Here is a 17,549-nt window from a genome sequence, read left to right as displayed (position 1 = left end):
CTCGCACGGAATTATTAACGAATGAGAAGATACATTATAAGCTAAAATTAATTAATAGTATAAGTTCCCATGGAATATTCAATATCGACCGATATTGGAAACATCGTGGTTCGTGACAGGATCTCTCTGCCACTGCGAGATATTTGATGTTAAAAGATTGAAGGTTCGTTAACCACGTTGCGCTGGCAACTGACCGTATTGCGGACCATAACGAGCGACCAAACCGTATACAACAATTCGTCGCTTTCTTTTTGGTGCTCGTCGTCGTTTGGTATGACATCGCTGGATAGAAATTATTGAGAAGTAATAAATTTCTTATTTGTTTTGCCTGGGTTAGGTTACTTAATTATACTTGAAACTGAGAAAGTATTGGATACTCTGGGACCAAAAAATTCCCGACGTTCGTAACATTCCAGCGCAAGACTGTTAAATTACTTACCAAGTCACGTTCTATTTGCTGACCTGCAATTCTATTATACCCTTTCAAAATTCTGTTACTCTAGAATAGCGATTGTTTTTCGACCGTGACCTATAAACCTAAAACCCTCCGAGTTCTCTCGCGTTATGTTGCGCAAGAGGTTGCCCATCTCGTAGCCGATTTCGTAGCACGATCGAATTTCAATATTTAATCTGTCCCGTTTCGCAAGGATATTAGTACCGCTGGGAGCAGATAAATTATATCGCGTCGATGTCGACGGAATCCAGTTCTCCCGAAATCGTGGCGCGTCGCTGTAATGCGGCGGTAATGCAAATTTCAGGAGGCAACGAACGCCGCGAACAATCTCTCTAACGAATTCTTGACGTTTCGCAGGAGGAGTGCGCCTCGATGCTGCAGGATCTCAGCGACAAGATCAACAACAAGCACCACGAGGTCCACACGCACCCGCTGCTCTCCATCTTCAAGATGGCCGAGGTCGAGGTCAAGTTACCGTACAGCAACGAGGTCGGAGGCCTGTCGAGGTCGTCGAGCTTCCTGTTGGTCGCGATCCTCCTGCTGCTCAGCCTGTTTCGATCGGCGTCGACGTGCCTGGTCGCCTCGTGACACGAACGACCCATACTCGTTTCCTATCGAGACCATTGAAAATTCTCGAACGCCTAGAAAAAGCTGCTCGAACGTCTCTGAAAGAGAGAGAGAGAGAGAGAGAGAGAGAGAGAGAGAGTGAGAGAGAGAGAGAGAGAGAGAGAGAAAGAAATAAAAGAAAGAAACCCAGCGAGAATCGCGCGCGATGGCCTTCGTGGCTGTTGGATCATCAACGAACGTCGAAGTCGCAGTTTATTAAACGGGGCTCTAATCTTCGTGCCTCGTGGATCAAACGAGTAGAGAATTTATGCATCGTTGCCCGCGATCGAGGACCGGTGCTTTCTTAGCACCTCAATTAATCACTCAGGTTTGATTTTTTATTTCTTTCCTGTTCTCTGTTGTTTCCTTCTCCCCGTTTATTCTGTTGATTTGTACTTCGAAGATTGATTCAACCCGTTTAGTGCTGAATAACCGGCCACGCCTGAGAAAAGCGCCGAGCACACAGTATGGCGTTTAGAAAATTGTAGAGCTTGCGTTGAAACCTCAAAGGAAAGTAAGTAGACACTGTATTCGTAAATCGTACCTTATCGAAGTGTTCAAATTGAAATTGATTATATTTGAAATTGAAATTTGTAATTACAATATTTTTCGAAAAATCCGCGTAGAAGATTAATTTCGCTTGAAGAACACGGATCTAAAATTTAAATTTAATGATTTAAAATTCAAATTTGATTTACATTTTTAAACGTTTTTCATCGTTATCTTCGCAAATGGCGAGAATGAAAATGCTTTGAAACTTCGGGGCAGCAGCGTGGCGCGAATCGCTGTAGGTGAAACTTTGAAAAGGGGCGAGCCATGTTGGAAGAATCCAATAATCCACCATCGTTAATAATTATTTGTTTCGTTTCTATCATTTCTCTCTCGAACCTACATAGCCAAGCTGCATCAGTTTGGCGCATTTCGCTCGGTCAAAAAGAGATATCTTTGTCATCAGCGCTAAAAGGGTTAACCCATTTATTTGTCCCTCTGAATTTCGTACTTTCCCGTGGGCCGCGAATCGAAGTCGTTTACTCCACGTCGGCCGACCGGTTCCATCGTAACCACGTTCGATCTCTCTCGAAAAGAGCGCACGCGGCGCACACGGTCAGAATTTTTATTGCCGCACGGTGTACAGCGTCGTTCGACAACGAAACAACCCTCTCCCGCGGACGTGGTCAATAATAAGAGGGAGGAGGGATCCCATATGCAGAGAATGGCCGTGGATCCAAACACGTGGCTCCGTCAGCCACTCTCGCTGCTGGATCAGCGACGATATTCCGACGAATCCCGGAAATCCCGGAACGATCTCGGTCATTAGAATCGCGCGCGACATATCTGTGCAACTGGCCTCGAAAGGGTGGATCGACTCGATAACCGTGGCCCCGATTCGAAGGAGGGAACGTATCGGTGATAGTTTTGCCGGATCTCTTCGAGTTTCGAAACGCTGGCTCGCGGTTCGATTCCAACTTTTTCTCCATTTCCCTTTTTTACGTCTCTCCTTTCTTCCCTCCCCCATTAACAGAGGTGCCCGCTCGCGACACGGGCGTAATTGCAAATTTTTCGAAGTCGTCGAACGCGAACGTCACGTCGAAAATTAAGCAAATTTCTCGCATATCTCCCCTCACGAAAGAATTCTTATTTGGTTCGAAGCGGCGAGAGGACGGTGAGAACGGCGTGATCCTCGATCGCGCGCAACGACGAAACGCGCGTGTGTATAAAAGGGAAGCACCGTAGAGTCTGTAAATGAAAACGCGCTAACCTACCATGTAATTAACGTAATCTAGCTGAAGAGAAAAAAAAAACGCGAACGCTCCTCCTGTAATCGGACCATTAGGTGTTTATTAAACGTTGTTCAGAGCTAAAAAATCTAACGGGCGTTTTTTTCAGGCATACCGCAAGAGGCTCGAGTGTGTAGATAATTTGTAGATTGTTATATATAGAGTTGTAACTAAGTAGAATCGATGCGGATGATGACTGAGAAAGAATTCGTACGCGGACGTGTACGAACGTATCGCTTCGAACGATCGAACGTGAGCGAGCGGCTGTCTATTGGCGAAGAATTCTCTTTGATCGATGCGAATTCTTTTGCTATAGATGGAGGATTTGTAGAGTTTACTTCAGAGACTAATTTTGTGCAATCGAAATAATAATTTTAATCGGTAAACGAATCTTTCTCTCGGAACAATTCTCTTAGAATTTCTGGAATACTTTCTAGTTCTATTTCATTCTTGTTTATGGACGCGGAATATTTCAGTCGACGCTAGTCTTTCCAGAGTTTTTTGAAATAGTTTCTTCTAGTTTCACTTGGAACGTGGAATATTTTGGTCAGTATTACTCTTCTTGTTACATATGTAAAATTTCTATTTTTATTTTTATTTTATAAGTTTCATAATCGATAATAATTTTTCTGTCGTACGCCTAGAATTTTTGGAATACCATTCGTTTTCATTTAATTGTTTTTTTTTTTTTTTTTTTACATGTAAAAAGATAATTTCTTACTGTCAGTAGATTTCAATATCAGATTTTTAGTGACAGATTTTCGTCGATAAATCCAGAATTTCTAAACCAGGCCAATCGAGAATTTCTAAATTACATTTCCGTAATTACAGCAACAATGCCGGAATTTCAATTTCAGTCTTCTTTCACGAATGACGGTGACGCTGGTTTCGACGCTCATTTCGCTCGATAATAGAGAAAAGCCAGGGATCCTGCTTGTTTAATTACCAGTTTAGTCAGTGACACGACAAAGCTGACACGAGTCGCGCATTATAGCGCCAGGAGTTGGCGATAATTCGGTCGTTTCGTGAATGGTACGCGAGTACGTGCGCGAGAGACAGCCGCTCTCGAAACGGTCGATTTGTCAGCGGACAGGAGAGAAAGAAGCGGGAAACAGGGGAAACTTCTAAACAGCTTCCCGGACGCGTGACGTTTACAAACGGCGCGGAAACACACGACCTGAAATTATTCAGCGGGAAAAACTCCTCGTTCCGCTCGTCGGCTCGATTATAATCTCCCCGTGGCTGGCCAAACTTTTCGCACGAAATGGGGCGAATTTTCGCAAAATTTCCCAATTGTCTCGCGCGAAACTCGCGACACTTGTCGCAAGATTCCCTCCCGATCGGCGAAAGAAAGTCAGAGATTCGAACTAATCGAGGAAAGTAGCCAAATCAATAGAACGAACACCAACTTTGTACTTTTAATGTCATTTGAGTTATAATACATATAGAGAGAACAGTGTTTCCATTATTAACATATAAATTTGTTATGAAATGATACGTTGATACATAAATTTTTACAAGTAATACAGATTAACATTGGATATTTCATATACATGTATTTTTATATTATGTTATAATTATAATTCTGTATATTTTTGCGGTTTCAAATTTTTCATGAACGCATAAGAAACTACAATCTAATTACGAGCAATTTTCAATATTGTAATTATATAATTTTCAGTAATAATATAAAATATGTATATACCAAAATATGGGATAATATTTTTATTAGGGAATGAACAAAAACTGATTTTATTCTTTTCACTAATCAAAACATTTCGGCTGGAAAATTATAAATTATAATTAGTAGCAGTAATCTCACATCCAACTATCTGACTTTGTACCAACGTATTTCTGCTTTCCACAATTAAGCGTTTATGTTTGACGTAAAGTTGAAAACACGATATTCTGCTGTTTAAACAAAAATCACGCAGGTCCACAAATATTACGAAAAGAAATAATAAATAAGCACAAATAAAAGAAAAATGACTAAAAATGTCAAAGATAGTTACAGACGTAAAAGTATTAAAAAAATATATTAAATAATAAAATTAAAAAAAACAAAAGACACGACACATTCACTCACACAATCGTCGGAAGTTTCTGAACAGCGGAAACACGTAATAGCTATAGGCTATTTGTCAGATTTTTAGGCTACTTACCTCTATTTCGTTCATTTTCCTCCAGATTTTCCGCGAGACGACATAAAGCAAAGGTTAATTCGGAAACAAAAGGTTCGAAAATTATCACGGCCAAAGAATGAGAGAGAGAGAGAGAGAGAGAGAAGAGAGCTTTAGTTTGCCGCGTGTCAAGCGGGAAAACGCGGCTCGAGCTCAAGGGGAAAAAAGGAGGCTTAAACGAGACAGGCGCTTCTTCTGTTCCAACGTACGAATACGTGTTCCACGTTAGTCACGATCGCGAGATAAAACGCGGGAAACGGAAGGGGAAGCCGACGAGCCTTCGGAGCGAGGATGAAAAGGAACGACGGTCTGAGAATGAAAGAGATTCGTCAATTTAGCAGAATTAATTGTGCGTGCGTTCGCGCGCCAGTCCGTGTAAAGAAAAGAAGCGTGAAGAGGTTCGAGGGAGATTCCGGCTCGCGTTCGTTCGAAACAAAAGACGTGTTCCTCGTACCAACAAAAGATGTACAGTGGTTCGAAACCGAAATACTTTTTCTTCGATTCAAAATCTTTCGCGTGTCTTTAAAATATTTCTCGACCGAACGACGATGTATTATTCAATTATGGACCTTGAGAATCGATACTGTTTTAATTTAACATTTTTTTCAATGATGATGTACATTGGTACAATTACGATTAATTAGCATTCTCGAATTTTGAAACACGTATTGCAAAAAGATAGGGCAGGTTAAACTTGGTAGCTGCAGAAAAATGGTCTGTCATAAGTCGCTGTATTTGAAAATGACAAGTCTTTTGCGCCTGTATCGCAAGAGTCATCGTTTATTTCTCACTATCGGAATACAGTGATTCTTCTTTCTATTTCTTAATACATTTCAAAATTTTTCCTTCTACCAAACTTGCTACTCAACACCAAGGATTACTCTTTCCGCGAAAAAAAAGCATACTCATTCTTCGTTCGTTTCCAGTTAAGTTTCAAGTTAAGTTTCACAAAAATCCAAAAATCTGTCTACAAAATTCCGGCCTAACCTTTTCGAAATACCGCCCTGAAAATATCTTTGAACTCGACGAACAGTCGCGCCGTGAAACTCGCTTCAAATTTAGATAAAATAATTTCCTTGTCTGTCAACAAATTTTCCACGACAATTGGCCGAAATTGGCTCTTCTGCGAATCTCGTTAGTCAACGTTTCTCACTCCCGGGAACGTTTTCGAGTTTTACTCCACAAAAATTACAAGAAGCGTCGCGTCGCCGCCGCGGCGAAAGTCGGCGAAACGCGTCCGCGCAATTAGTGGAATTTCGACGGGACGAACGTGTGCCGGATCGTAGGTACGTGACGTGGCTATCGGCAAAGCAATAATGTATAAAGTTTACGATCCACGGGCACGTCGCTCAAAAACGGGTGGGGGAGAGGTGTGTTTGGGGGTTGACGGGTTATATAGCCAGGGCGAAATGTATAAATGTCACGTTATACATAACACGCACGTAGGAGAAACCGTATAATAATTGTAACGCGTATATATGTTAATTCGCGTCGAAATTCTCGGCCCTGCCGGGGCGAGAGGAGGGAGGGGGAGGGGGAGGGGAACGAACGGCTGATAATGTTCCATCGCGATCGAACGTATGAAACGAACCGGGGAAGGGTGTAACGACAGATCTTTTACCTGTGAGAACGTAAAACGATCGATTCTATATCGGAGTTTCGAACAGTTTGGAAGAAACTGAAGGAAAACGAAGAATCAAGCGTATATGTATGTGTGTGCGAGAGCGTACGTGACTATTTTCACGAAGCACGGAAGATTTCATCGGCTTGTAAAATACTTTTCGCGTTTGTTAATTCATTAAGGGCCAAGATTGCGTTGATGCAACAACATCATCGATCAATTTGTATCATCAAATTCGGATTTACAATTTCGTTGCTAATAACGATCAGCTAGATTGCTTGACAGTGATTGTATTAAACGGCGGTCGTTGCACGATTGAAAAGTTATTGTTAAATGACTTTGGAACAACATTGAAACAGCCGCTCTTTAACATGTATCGAAATAGTCTACGTACAAATCATCAGTTTCCAAACGATAGATTTGTACAGTTATGTTTCTGTCTAAACAGAAATCAATATTAATTTTGACAAAGAAGAATATTGACAAGTTCGATTGTTCTAATCGAGTCTGTCAAATTCATATTCTAATAAAAAAAAAGAAGAAAGAAAGTTAAAAACAAATGTTACAATTCCATCCACGATGAAGATATCGTACAGAATATTTGCGATTGTGACAAGAAATTAATATCTTTTCATCGTTATTTCTTCTGGATTCGACAGTTTTACAAAATTTGAAAGGAACTGAAATATTCGTGATAAATCATTCTTTGGTCCTTAATGGGTTAAGAAGAGATTCTAAAGTTCCCTCGGTGTTGTAACGGGGGAACGGATGCACAAATTTACGTTGGTTCTATCTATCGTAGCACACCGAGAGTCGGAGTTGCACCAAACACGCACACGACTCGCGATCGTTCCCGTGTTTCTACGCGATTTACGTTCGGCACGATTGTACATGTAAATTGTAGCCTCGCGTATATATTCGGCAGCTACGTGAGAGGGCGAGACTCGTGTGGCCTAACTGCGTGTGTGTCTCGTATGCTTTCGATGTTACTTTCGTCGTTACGCACACTTCTGTGCTTCGTGAGAATCGAGCGAGAACCTAACCCAAACCCGATGGAAATCCGATGGCGATCGTCGAGGACGAACAGAGGTGGAAAATAACGAGTTCGTGTGCCGGATGTTTAAAACGAAGTGGAGAGAAGTGGACGAGGGATAAGTTGTTTCTTCCTATAAGTTACGCTCGTGGGTCTTCGTATGACGGGCCGATTCTACTTGCAGTAGAGATCTCGTTGACGGGACTCGACGTTCCGACAAACATATCCGTTAAACAGAGGAGTTGCTCCCGTTATATCGACACTTTGTACAGACGTTCGCCGTTTTTATTTCGTTCGCTCCAAAGAAACGTACGAAGACTCATAGGGAATCGATTTACAAAAGAGAGCGGCGGCACCGTTGTTTTTGCAGTTGTTTTCGAGGGAAAGCTCCGAGAGCTTCGCGAAAAAAGAAGCGATGGCAATAATTTATGGAACGAACGCCAAAGCGCAAAGAAAAAAACAGACGTGAAATCGCGAGACCGATCCGAGCGTCGTTTCGAGACAAAAAGCTCGTACGAGCGTCGCCTCGTGGACGACACGAGGCCGACGAAAAACAATTCGTGAGAAAAAGAAGACACGATGGTTCCAATCGAACATATCAAGGCCTCTTAGAAGTGGCCAGCCAATAAGCGATTTATTTCACTGGTAGCTTCAGTTTTTTCGATGCTTTTTTCGAACGTGAGGATTATGAGAACAAAAAGAAAAAAAAAAAAAAAAAAATGAAGAAAACACACAAAAGTGGCCCGTTCGCGCTCCCGTTGCCATTGCTACAGGGATTTCTCCGCGACAGACGAGCGATTCGACACGTTTTCTGCCGATGAAACGCGCTATTTTCTTGCGATCCTTTTTTTTTTCCTTTTTTCTCTCGTTTCTCGTCCGATCGAGTAAAACTCGGTCCGAATTTTCGCCTACGGCAAATTTACCGACCGAGTTCGAAAACCGCCCTAGATATCGTCTAGGGGAAAAGCTCTGCGAGGAGAAAATACCTGAACATGGCAACACTGTTACCGGCATATCGACGCCAATCGCTACGTTTCAAAAACTGATTGCGGATGTATCAACGCGAGGCGAGAAACGCTACAAATGTGGCAGGGGTCAGATATCGATTTTCCACGCGGCACTAAACCGCGTGGTCCTCTCTTATTCGATTCCTTAGCTAGTAAGTAAGCTCACTGAAAGCGTTCCTGTTTTACCAACGGCGAGAAACTGGTATCGTCGGCCCCAGTACCTACCCTGCTTTAGTAACTAGTTTCGTGGAGAACTACCTCATTCTTGGTACCGTGACCACTCGGTACCGACACCAAGCTATGTCAACCTTTCGCGAGTTGTTTTACCATTCATCGGTTATTACACTGGTGGAGGGTATGTTAAATAATTTTTCCAACGTTACACTTACTCGATTGACATCGTTTGAGCGCTTGTATATTGTTACTTGAGTTCTTAGAGCGCGTGTATATTTGTTACTTTGTCTCGTTACCAATGCGTCGCGACAAGAGATGCTAAACTCTGCGTTCTGTTATATCGCGACTCGTTACTTGGAACACTTATATCTCTTGAACGAGTGTAGACTCGCTGGTATCGGTAGACAGATTTAGAAACGATTTCCTTATCGTTTGCTTTCGTTATTACGAAAAATAATAAATAACATGCGACGAGATTGAATAACAAATCCGTACGCGCCTTTAGATTTCTTGCAATTGGTACATTTGTTTGAGAGACGGTCCGATGATCGTTCGATCTCCGAATGGTGTCAATTCGCGTATGCCTCCTACGGAAGACGATAATTCGCCGTTGGTAAAACAGAACGAAAGCTCAACCTCTCCGACTACACACTTAACACTTACTAAACGCGCGCAATTATACATATATACCCGTGTGCGTATATACATATACATAATATACATATATATATAATATATATACATATATTTTATTACTTGAAACGCACTCTGACCCCGGCCACGCGTGTAATATAAAACGTACGGTTACGTAACGTAAACTTAAGTAGCGCACCATTCAAAATGCTTTCACCCTTCCTGAACGACACACGTAAATCCTCGTAACAGCCGTCGAGGACCTCTCGTCTCGTAAGCAGCCAACATTCAGTCAAACGTACGTACGCTTACGGATGGAAAAAAAGATGAGCCGACCACGTCCCATCGACGTGTGAGCGCGTTAAGCTCTCTAATAAATTCACCTTCCCTCCTTCTAACGGAATCAAAATGATCGTCGCCATGTATAAAAATTGTAATCGTCTGAACCGCCGCCGGTTTGCCGATTCGCGAATCGAATTTTCGACAAACCGCTCGGCAAACGAGTGGCCAACGACGGTGAAAATTACGGAGACCGAGTGTACGTCGGCGCCACTTTTTCCATCGCGTGAATATTTAACGAACTGAGATGCTTGCGAGACGCTCCTTTCAGAGGAGGTCACTTTAGAAGGCGTGAAAGTGGGACGTCGCTTTCAGTAGATCTCTCTCGGCTCGCACGCGGAACAGGAAAGCAGACTAGGCGGAGAGTATAATAAAACTAAGGGGGACGACGGTGTTCTGGCTGTCCCGTGGTGTACTCGAAAGCAACGTAACCGCGTGCACGAGAGCCTGTTGTCCATGTGTGTGTGTATGCGTGTGTGTGTGTGTGTGTCCGGAAACCCTGTGTATGATGACCGCTTTCTGCTTCGATCCAACGAGATGCCGGAAGGAAGATTAATAGGCTAATTGTAAGCAAACCGTAACCGCGATTGATATTCCGACCTGACAGCGTAGTCGTTCGCTCGGCTCGACGCTACCGAAAAACACGGAGAGACGATGGCTACGCGTAGATTCCTTCAAATTCATCCCTGAAAATCATCCCTGAAAACGTACATCGAATGTTAATGGAACAAAAAGAGAGAGAGAGAAAAAAAAAGAGAAAGACATCAAGTGATTCGCCGTTTGAACCGCGGGGGTGTCCTCGAGAGAATCTCTACTTGTAAATAACAAATGGACGACGGTGATTATTGGTAATTTGCACCGTAATTCTACCGTAGTTGCTAATGGACAACGATAATGGCGAATAATCGGGGCGGAACGAACAAATTCCTCTCGGTCAACGGAATTCGTAATCGATAGCCTGGCTGCGTTAGACCGTGGATATTTATGCAATTTCATGTTTTCCGGAAAGGATGGGGGGCGGGGAAAAAACGAAATGCAAGTAGAGCGTTATTTCACCGGTTGAATATTCACCGGCGAGGAATGTGATGTTTTAAATGCTTTGTACGTTTCCCTCCGTGTTGTTTGCATTGCGTTCGTTTTCCGCGTCTTCGTATTTCTCACAATTGCATAAAGATCCGCAGTCTGGATACGAGTCGTTCAGAAGCTGCATCGATCAAAATTACGTGAATTAAAATACAATGAAAAACGACGATTTATCCAAGTGTGTCACAGAAGTTTATTATTTACGCTATCTCTCCTCGCGATTGGTAAGTTTAAAAAAAGAAAATAAGATTTCTGTTGTACAGTCGTTAATAATCTCTGCGAGATTGATCGGTGACATGGTTTCTGAGAAGCTCGTGCGACTTCAAAATTCTTTAGTTCGCGGGAAACACGAGGAAAGAACATATGGGTGGGAGACAGGACATCCCTTAGATTTCGCAAAACATCAACAACCCCTCTCGACTAACCCTCTAGCGCGATACCGATGTAACGTTGATTGTATATACCTATACATAAGTATACATATACATATATATATATAAATATATATATATACATATGAACATACATAATATACATATACACGAAGGTACGCACGCGTACCTAAATCACCTAGAAAAATATCGGACGTAGTTCCTCGAGCTGCCATCGTCGTCGAATTTCGGTCATTATCGGTGGTGCCTCGATAGCTTCCAACGAGTTGGCGAACAATGGCCGTTCGAGGAACGCACAGGCCGCTTAGAAAATATGCGAGCAAGCCATCAAGACAAACGGGGAAACGAGGAAAAAACCAAAAAGAAGAAGAAAAAAAAACAAAAAGAGAGAAAAAGGGAAAAAAAGAAGAAAATAGAGAAAAACGACGAGAAGTACGAATATTAACGAAATAAACGACACACCGGTGCGGATGGCGTGGGTGTACGATATAGAGTGAAAAATAAAAGAGAGAATATTCAAAGTGGAGGGTGCGTGAGCGTGCGTGTGGACGATGCGTACAAGAGCGCGAGTACTTGTTACAATATTATTATACTGACGACTAACGAGTTGCCGAGGCGTTGGTAAATAAATACGAACGGGTCCTCCCGGGCCTCTGAAATTATAAAAGCTCTGTCCGAGTTTCTGTATTCTTTTCTCCTCCTCCCCGCTTCCTCGAAGACGCTTGTGCATTAATTAACGTAGTTAGTGACATTCTTTTTATGCGTCGAAAATTATAGAGCTGGATGAATCTTGGTGCACAGTGGGGGGACAAAGGAATTTTTTATATATTTTATATATATTTTATATATTACATTATATTTATTTTATATATTTTATATATTACATTATATTTATTTTATATATTTTATATATTACATTATATTTATTTTATATATTTTATATATTACATTATATTTATTTTATATATTTTATATATTACATTATATTTATTTTATATATTTTATATATTACATTATATTTATTTTATATATTTTATATATTATATTATGTTTATTTTATATATTATATTATACTTATTTTATATATTTTATATATTTCATATATTTTTTAGCTGTAACTTGTCAGAAATAATAGCACTGGACATTTAGTAGTGAACGGTAGTGGATAGAAGAATTTTTTAGATATGTTGTTAATAGTTTTAAGTTGTCAAAAATGGGTTACAGATGAAAGAAAGTTTTCGATATTACTGTAGCGGCAGTAATTTATTTTCTGAAGTACACTTTACATTTTATTCGTTTGCATTGCTCTCGTCAACTATAATTCTGTTTTCTAAAAATCCGCTACGTCTTCTTAGCACTTGTTTCTCAATTCATTAAATAATTCATCATAACATTCTAGATATTCCAAAACTCTGAAAATTTCATAAAATCATGAAATTCAGATGAAAGACATAACGATCAAAAAGATATTAGATGGAATTTTCTCTCACAGCCCATGTATACTATAATGTGCCAATACGAATCGATTAAAAAGAACTGCAAGCGAAACGTTGATCTAACTTGATAGATCAAATTCCTTTTTATCTGTCACTATATATCTGTGGTATAAACTTCACAATCAAGAAATGAGATACACATATAACAATGTTCTAAATTCATACTTTTGCAGATGTAACTGGAAGAATGAAAATCCGGATAGAGAATTGTCTCGTCTGTTAAATTTCATACAAATGCATGGAAATCCGCAGTCTGCTCTGCAACCTATCGATCCCTATTTCAACGGGAAATGAAATTTAATTCCATTCTATCAGTCTTCAGAGCTGCATTCAACTCTCGTTGAATCAACTAGTCTTGAATCTATAGATCGGGCCAACCGGTCGGTAGCTAATGAATGCGTCTTACCGGCGAAAGTTTGTCGCGGACATTAATTAAATCGTCGAGCTGTTTGCAGTGAGCACACACACACACACACACACACACACATGATTGGGACAGTCTGTTCGCACGTTAGTCTCGGTCGTGCCTTGGCAAAACACCTCGGCGAAAACAGTGACACGGTGAAATTGAATGTTGAGGGCAGGCAGCGCGATATCGATATCGCGCGGGCCGGCCGCGGATCGATCGTCCAATTTGGACGTGCGTCCACGCGTGCACGAACGCAGACCGCAAACGCATATAGGTCAAACGCAAATGCAAACGCGAATCGGTCGGCCGCGGGACGCCTGAATGAAATCTGTAACTGTGCCACACCTAAGGATTCCTCTTGGTTAAAAATACTCGCGGAGAAACGCGATGAATCAGAGTGATTTTTCTCTTTCTTTCTTTCTTTCTTTCTTTCTTTTTTTCAGGACAGAGAAACTTCCGTTTTCGAATTCCTCGCGGTCCAAGGTCCGCCATTTCGTGAAAAAAGAAAAAAAGAGAAAGAATCATTCGTTAACTTTGACCTTTCAGTCATTGGGAATTGATAATTAAGACCGATAGAATAGAAAAATTTTTTTTCGTGAGGATTTAGAAACGTGTCAAGAGTCTTGGGAACAGATGTTGCATTTGTTTTAAACTATTGGAACTATTAAAACTATTTGTTTTAAACTGAAACTGTTAAACTATTTAAACTATTTGTTTTAAACTGGAACCGTTAAACGAAAGTTTGTACTGGAAAGTGTTCTTGCATTAGTAATTACATATACGACATAATGATTTTATTATTTGCGATAAATAAATATTAAGTAAAAGTAAAAAGCGTTTTAAGACTTTCAAACAAGAATGTAATTGTTATCTTAGTCGACAGACAGGATACGGCATTATACCTTACGTTACGTAGCATATCTTAGCTCATTTTAATGAACATGAAACAACCTATCAAAAAAATACACAGGAACGTGTATTATACCTCTCTGTGATCATTACAATCCTCAATAATAATCATATAACGTTCAGTAATAATAATAATTTCCAACCGGTTAAAGTTTGGATCAATTATTATGCTGCATTTCACACTAAATTACAAACTAAGTAGAGTTTAACATTCTACTATATATATTAATTTCTTTCTCCTACGCTGTACAACGACAGACACCATACTAAAACGAAATAATTGATATTAAAAGTATGCTCATTATTTTGCAAAATTTCTATTTATTTGACACACTAGGATCTGTATATAAATATATATAAATATAAATATATATTTATATTTATATTTATATTTATATTTATATTTATATTTATATTTATATTTATATTTATATTTATATTTATATTTATGCATAAACAACCACAGTCTGATCTTAATAATCGAACGTCGTTGCACAAAATTATAAAATGTCCCATTATGCGACACAGACAACATGCATAATCATAAACAGTTGTTACAAGCGCCCGAGAAGTTTCGCGAGCTGCTTCAGACGAAACTGACCAAACCGCGGAAATGATCTTACATTGCTTGCAGAACGCGCCGTGGAATTTATAAAACGTCCGGTATGCGTTATAACCCGGTAACATCCCTCTTACGATTCTGTTTGACGCGACCTCACGACTAGGCCAGCTTAACCCCACTTACCCCTCGGCTGCTCGCCGAGCGGCGAGAGGATTTAAAGGTATATTTCAGCGTGCGAGCATGTGGCTGCTGCCACTCTGTACACGCTTAACCGCGCGAACTGTCAAAACACCTGCTCGTCCAATAATTGGATTCGAGGGGGTTAGACGAGCACGTTCGTCCGCGATCTTCTTCCATCCCCTTTCGCCCATCTTACCTACTGGGTAATTTCTTTCAACACATTTATTGACCACGTACTGGCCGCGAGGATGACTGCGAGGTTGGCTGCGATTCGGTGCTCTAGTTTGTTACGGTGGACAGACGCATGAAAGCAAAATACATGCAGACGTGTCGATCGTATCTACAGCAGAACTACGTTTGTATGAATTTGTTGGAGTTCGTGTAACAGCCGTTCCATTTCTCCTTGGTGATTTTTCGTCTGTATATAATAGGTTAACTCAGGTTCGAATAAATGGACTCGCGACGAGCGCGAGTTCGAATTTAATCAGATATCGATGAGAATTTAGTTTAAGTAGTTTAGTTTCGCTGTAATATTAGTTTAGTTCATCACAGCAAAACTGTAATAGACTGCATTAGTGTTAGTAGTTTAGTTTAGTTTAATTTAGTTTTGCTGTAATAATAAAAACTATGTAGGTAACGTAATTAGCAAGGAAAGGATGATTTAGGTGAAACTTTATAAGCTTGCAAGGAAAGTTAACAAGAGTAGATTTTATATTTTTTTCATCGTGGTGATTCAAGTGTAAGGGATGAAATTACCCTCTAAAGTTTGACTCTTTAATACTATAACAGTCAATGGTATTCTCGTCTAAGTATGTAGTACTTTCGTTTTTTTTTTTTTTTATTAACAATTCCGTTATAAATAGACAAGAGTCATAAGTTGTCAACTCGTTGAGTACTTTAACGTCAAATGAAAAGCACGTAACACATTAAAAATGTAAAACACATTCAATGTATGTTTTCTTCGAACCTCTAACGAATAAATTAATTATTTTAAGCGTCTCAGATTATGCACGTGGCTTATCTTTAGTGAAAATTACTTTCCTAAAGTACCCATTCGTTATGGTGTTGAAAGTTTATTTGGCATAGAGATAGAAGGAAATATTTCTTCTTTATCAAACATTGAGATATTTCCAATATGTTAGAGTACTAAAATCAACTCGTCGAAGAAATAATGATTTATCAACTCTCCTCAAACCTGAAGCTAACAAAGTTTCGTCCGGCTCTCAGCTTTCTCTTCTTCAAAGTATTCGCCTTTTCAGCTGCCAACTGTACACAGAGAGACGAAAACAAGACCTCGGTCTTCCCGATGGAAATAAGAACCAGGAACGATATTCACGAAACAACAACGAATCGATTGTTGAGCGTTCTGTTGAAACAAAAGAACGGTTGAAACAAAACGATGGGTAAACTGACGCAAGAAGCGATCAAAGGATGATTAATCAGGATGTTTGCAAGTTGAACGACCGCGTAAATCGTGCGGTCCAGATTCCGCGCTGGAGAGAAAGGCCGGTTTCTATCAAAATAGACCGGTGCTTTTTTTTTCACGCTGCGAGCGTGACGTGTCTTATAATTAGTCTGGGCGGCAAATAGAGCAGACAAGGGCGAAACAAAGCCGCGGTGAGTACGCACAACGACCGTCTAAATCAGCTCGATAACCAGTTGAAAATATAGAGATTTAATTCGACGTTCGAATCGAGTGAGTCAGATCTTGAGAATCGGCTATTTTCGGCTGACGCAGATCGCGCCACGAGAGTTATTCTCGTTGTTCGCGAGTAATTGAAGATCTCGGTGCAATAACCAGAGCTCCAAATCTTGAAAGTTCTGGGAAATTGAAAAAAAAAGAAAAATAAAATCGAATTGCACGCAGCTCGTTTGTGCAGTGACGTCGATATTTTGAACTTGGAAAGATATAAGAAACGACGCTTGTTTTTTGAAAAATCAGTAAATTGTTTTAATAACTTAATACTGTAGACTTACTCAATACTGTACTGTTGTAAATGTTCATCCTCGGTTGGAATTTCAGTACATTGATCTGAACTTGCCTGATTCGAAATATTGGGAATTAATGAAAAATTCGCAGGATTAAATTAGATTGTTAGAAAATGAAAAAAAAAAAACGAACAGCTGAAGGTATAAATAAGAAGTCTAATTCATAAGCTTTGTTATTAATATTTTTTACACAGATACATATTTCAATATCTTTTAACAGATACAGGCTGCTTCGGATCATTGATTTCCCTTTATTCGTAAAGGACGTATCCGCGTGATTTTAAAAGTAAACAGTGACAAAGTACCAAAAGATGTTTAAAAAATAAATTTAGTAAAGTTTGGAAGCTGCAGAGATTGGACAAGTCCAAATTTATTATAAACGTATTAGACTTGTTTTATTCCATTTTTATAAAACTTTAACAGGTACTAGAGCTACTACTCGAGAAAGAGGAGGAATTATTCTCGTTTCCAACTATAATATTTTTCCCCGAAGCGAAGTAAAAAGTACTGCTTAATCTTCGTGAAGAAAAGATAACCGGTGTTTGAACGTTCTTGATAAAGAGGCGTCCAATTAATCGGGAATAATCGAAGAATCGGTCAGAGGAGTCGATCGATCGGATCCGCTCGGAAAACCCTCTTCGTTTGTACTTGCGCCTCCGGTGAATCTCATTAGACCAGGAGGGGTATCGATACTCGCATGTACG

At 40.2% G+C, this 17,549-nt stretch overlaps 1 protein-coding gene across 1 annotated transcript in view; it reads left to right on the top strand.

Annotated features, from left to right (window-relative positions):
* The window catches only part of LOC122530001, a 77,974-nt gene extending 76,392 nt beyond the window's left edge, over window positions 1–1,582 (top strand). Inside the window, exon 14 of the mRNA XM_043656598.1 lies at window positions 812–1,582. Within this exon, the coding sequence (XP_043512533.1) occupies window positions 812–1,042 (231 nt within the window). The 3' untranslated portion in view covers window positions 1,043–1,582. The remainder of the gene's footprint in view (window positions 1–811) is intronic.
* Window positions 1,583–17,549: the final 15,967 nt, after the last annotated feature.

This window comes from Frieseomelitta varia, unplaced genomic scaffold, assembly GCF_011392965.1.
Source record: "Frieseomelitta varia isolate USP_RPSP 00005682 unplaced genomic scaffold, Fvar_1.2 scaffold_32, whole genome shotgun sequence".
Lineage (NCBI taxonomy): Eukaryota > Metazoa > Arthropoda > Insecta > Hymenoptera > Apidae > Frieseomelitta > Frieseomelitta varia.
The sequence above is the reverse complement of the archived record's forward strand: the minus strand, read 5'-3'. Positions and strand labels throughout refer to the sequence as shown.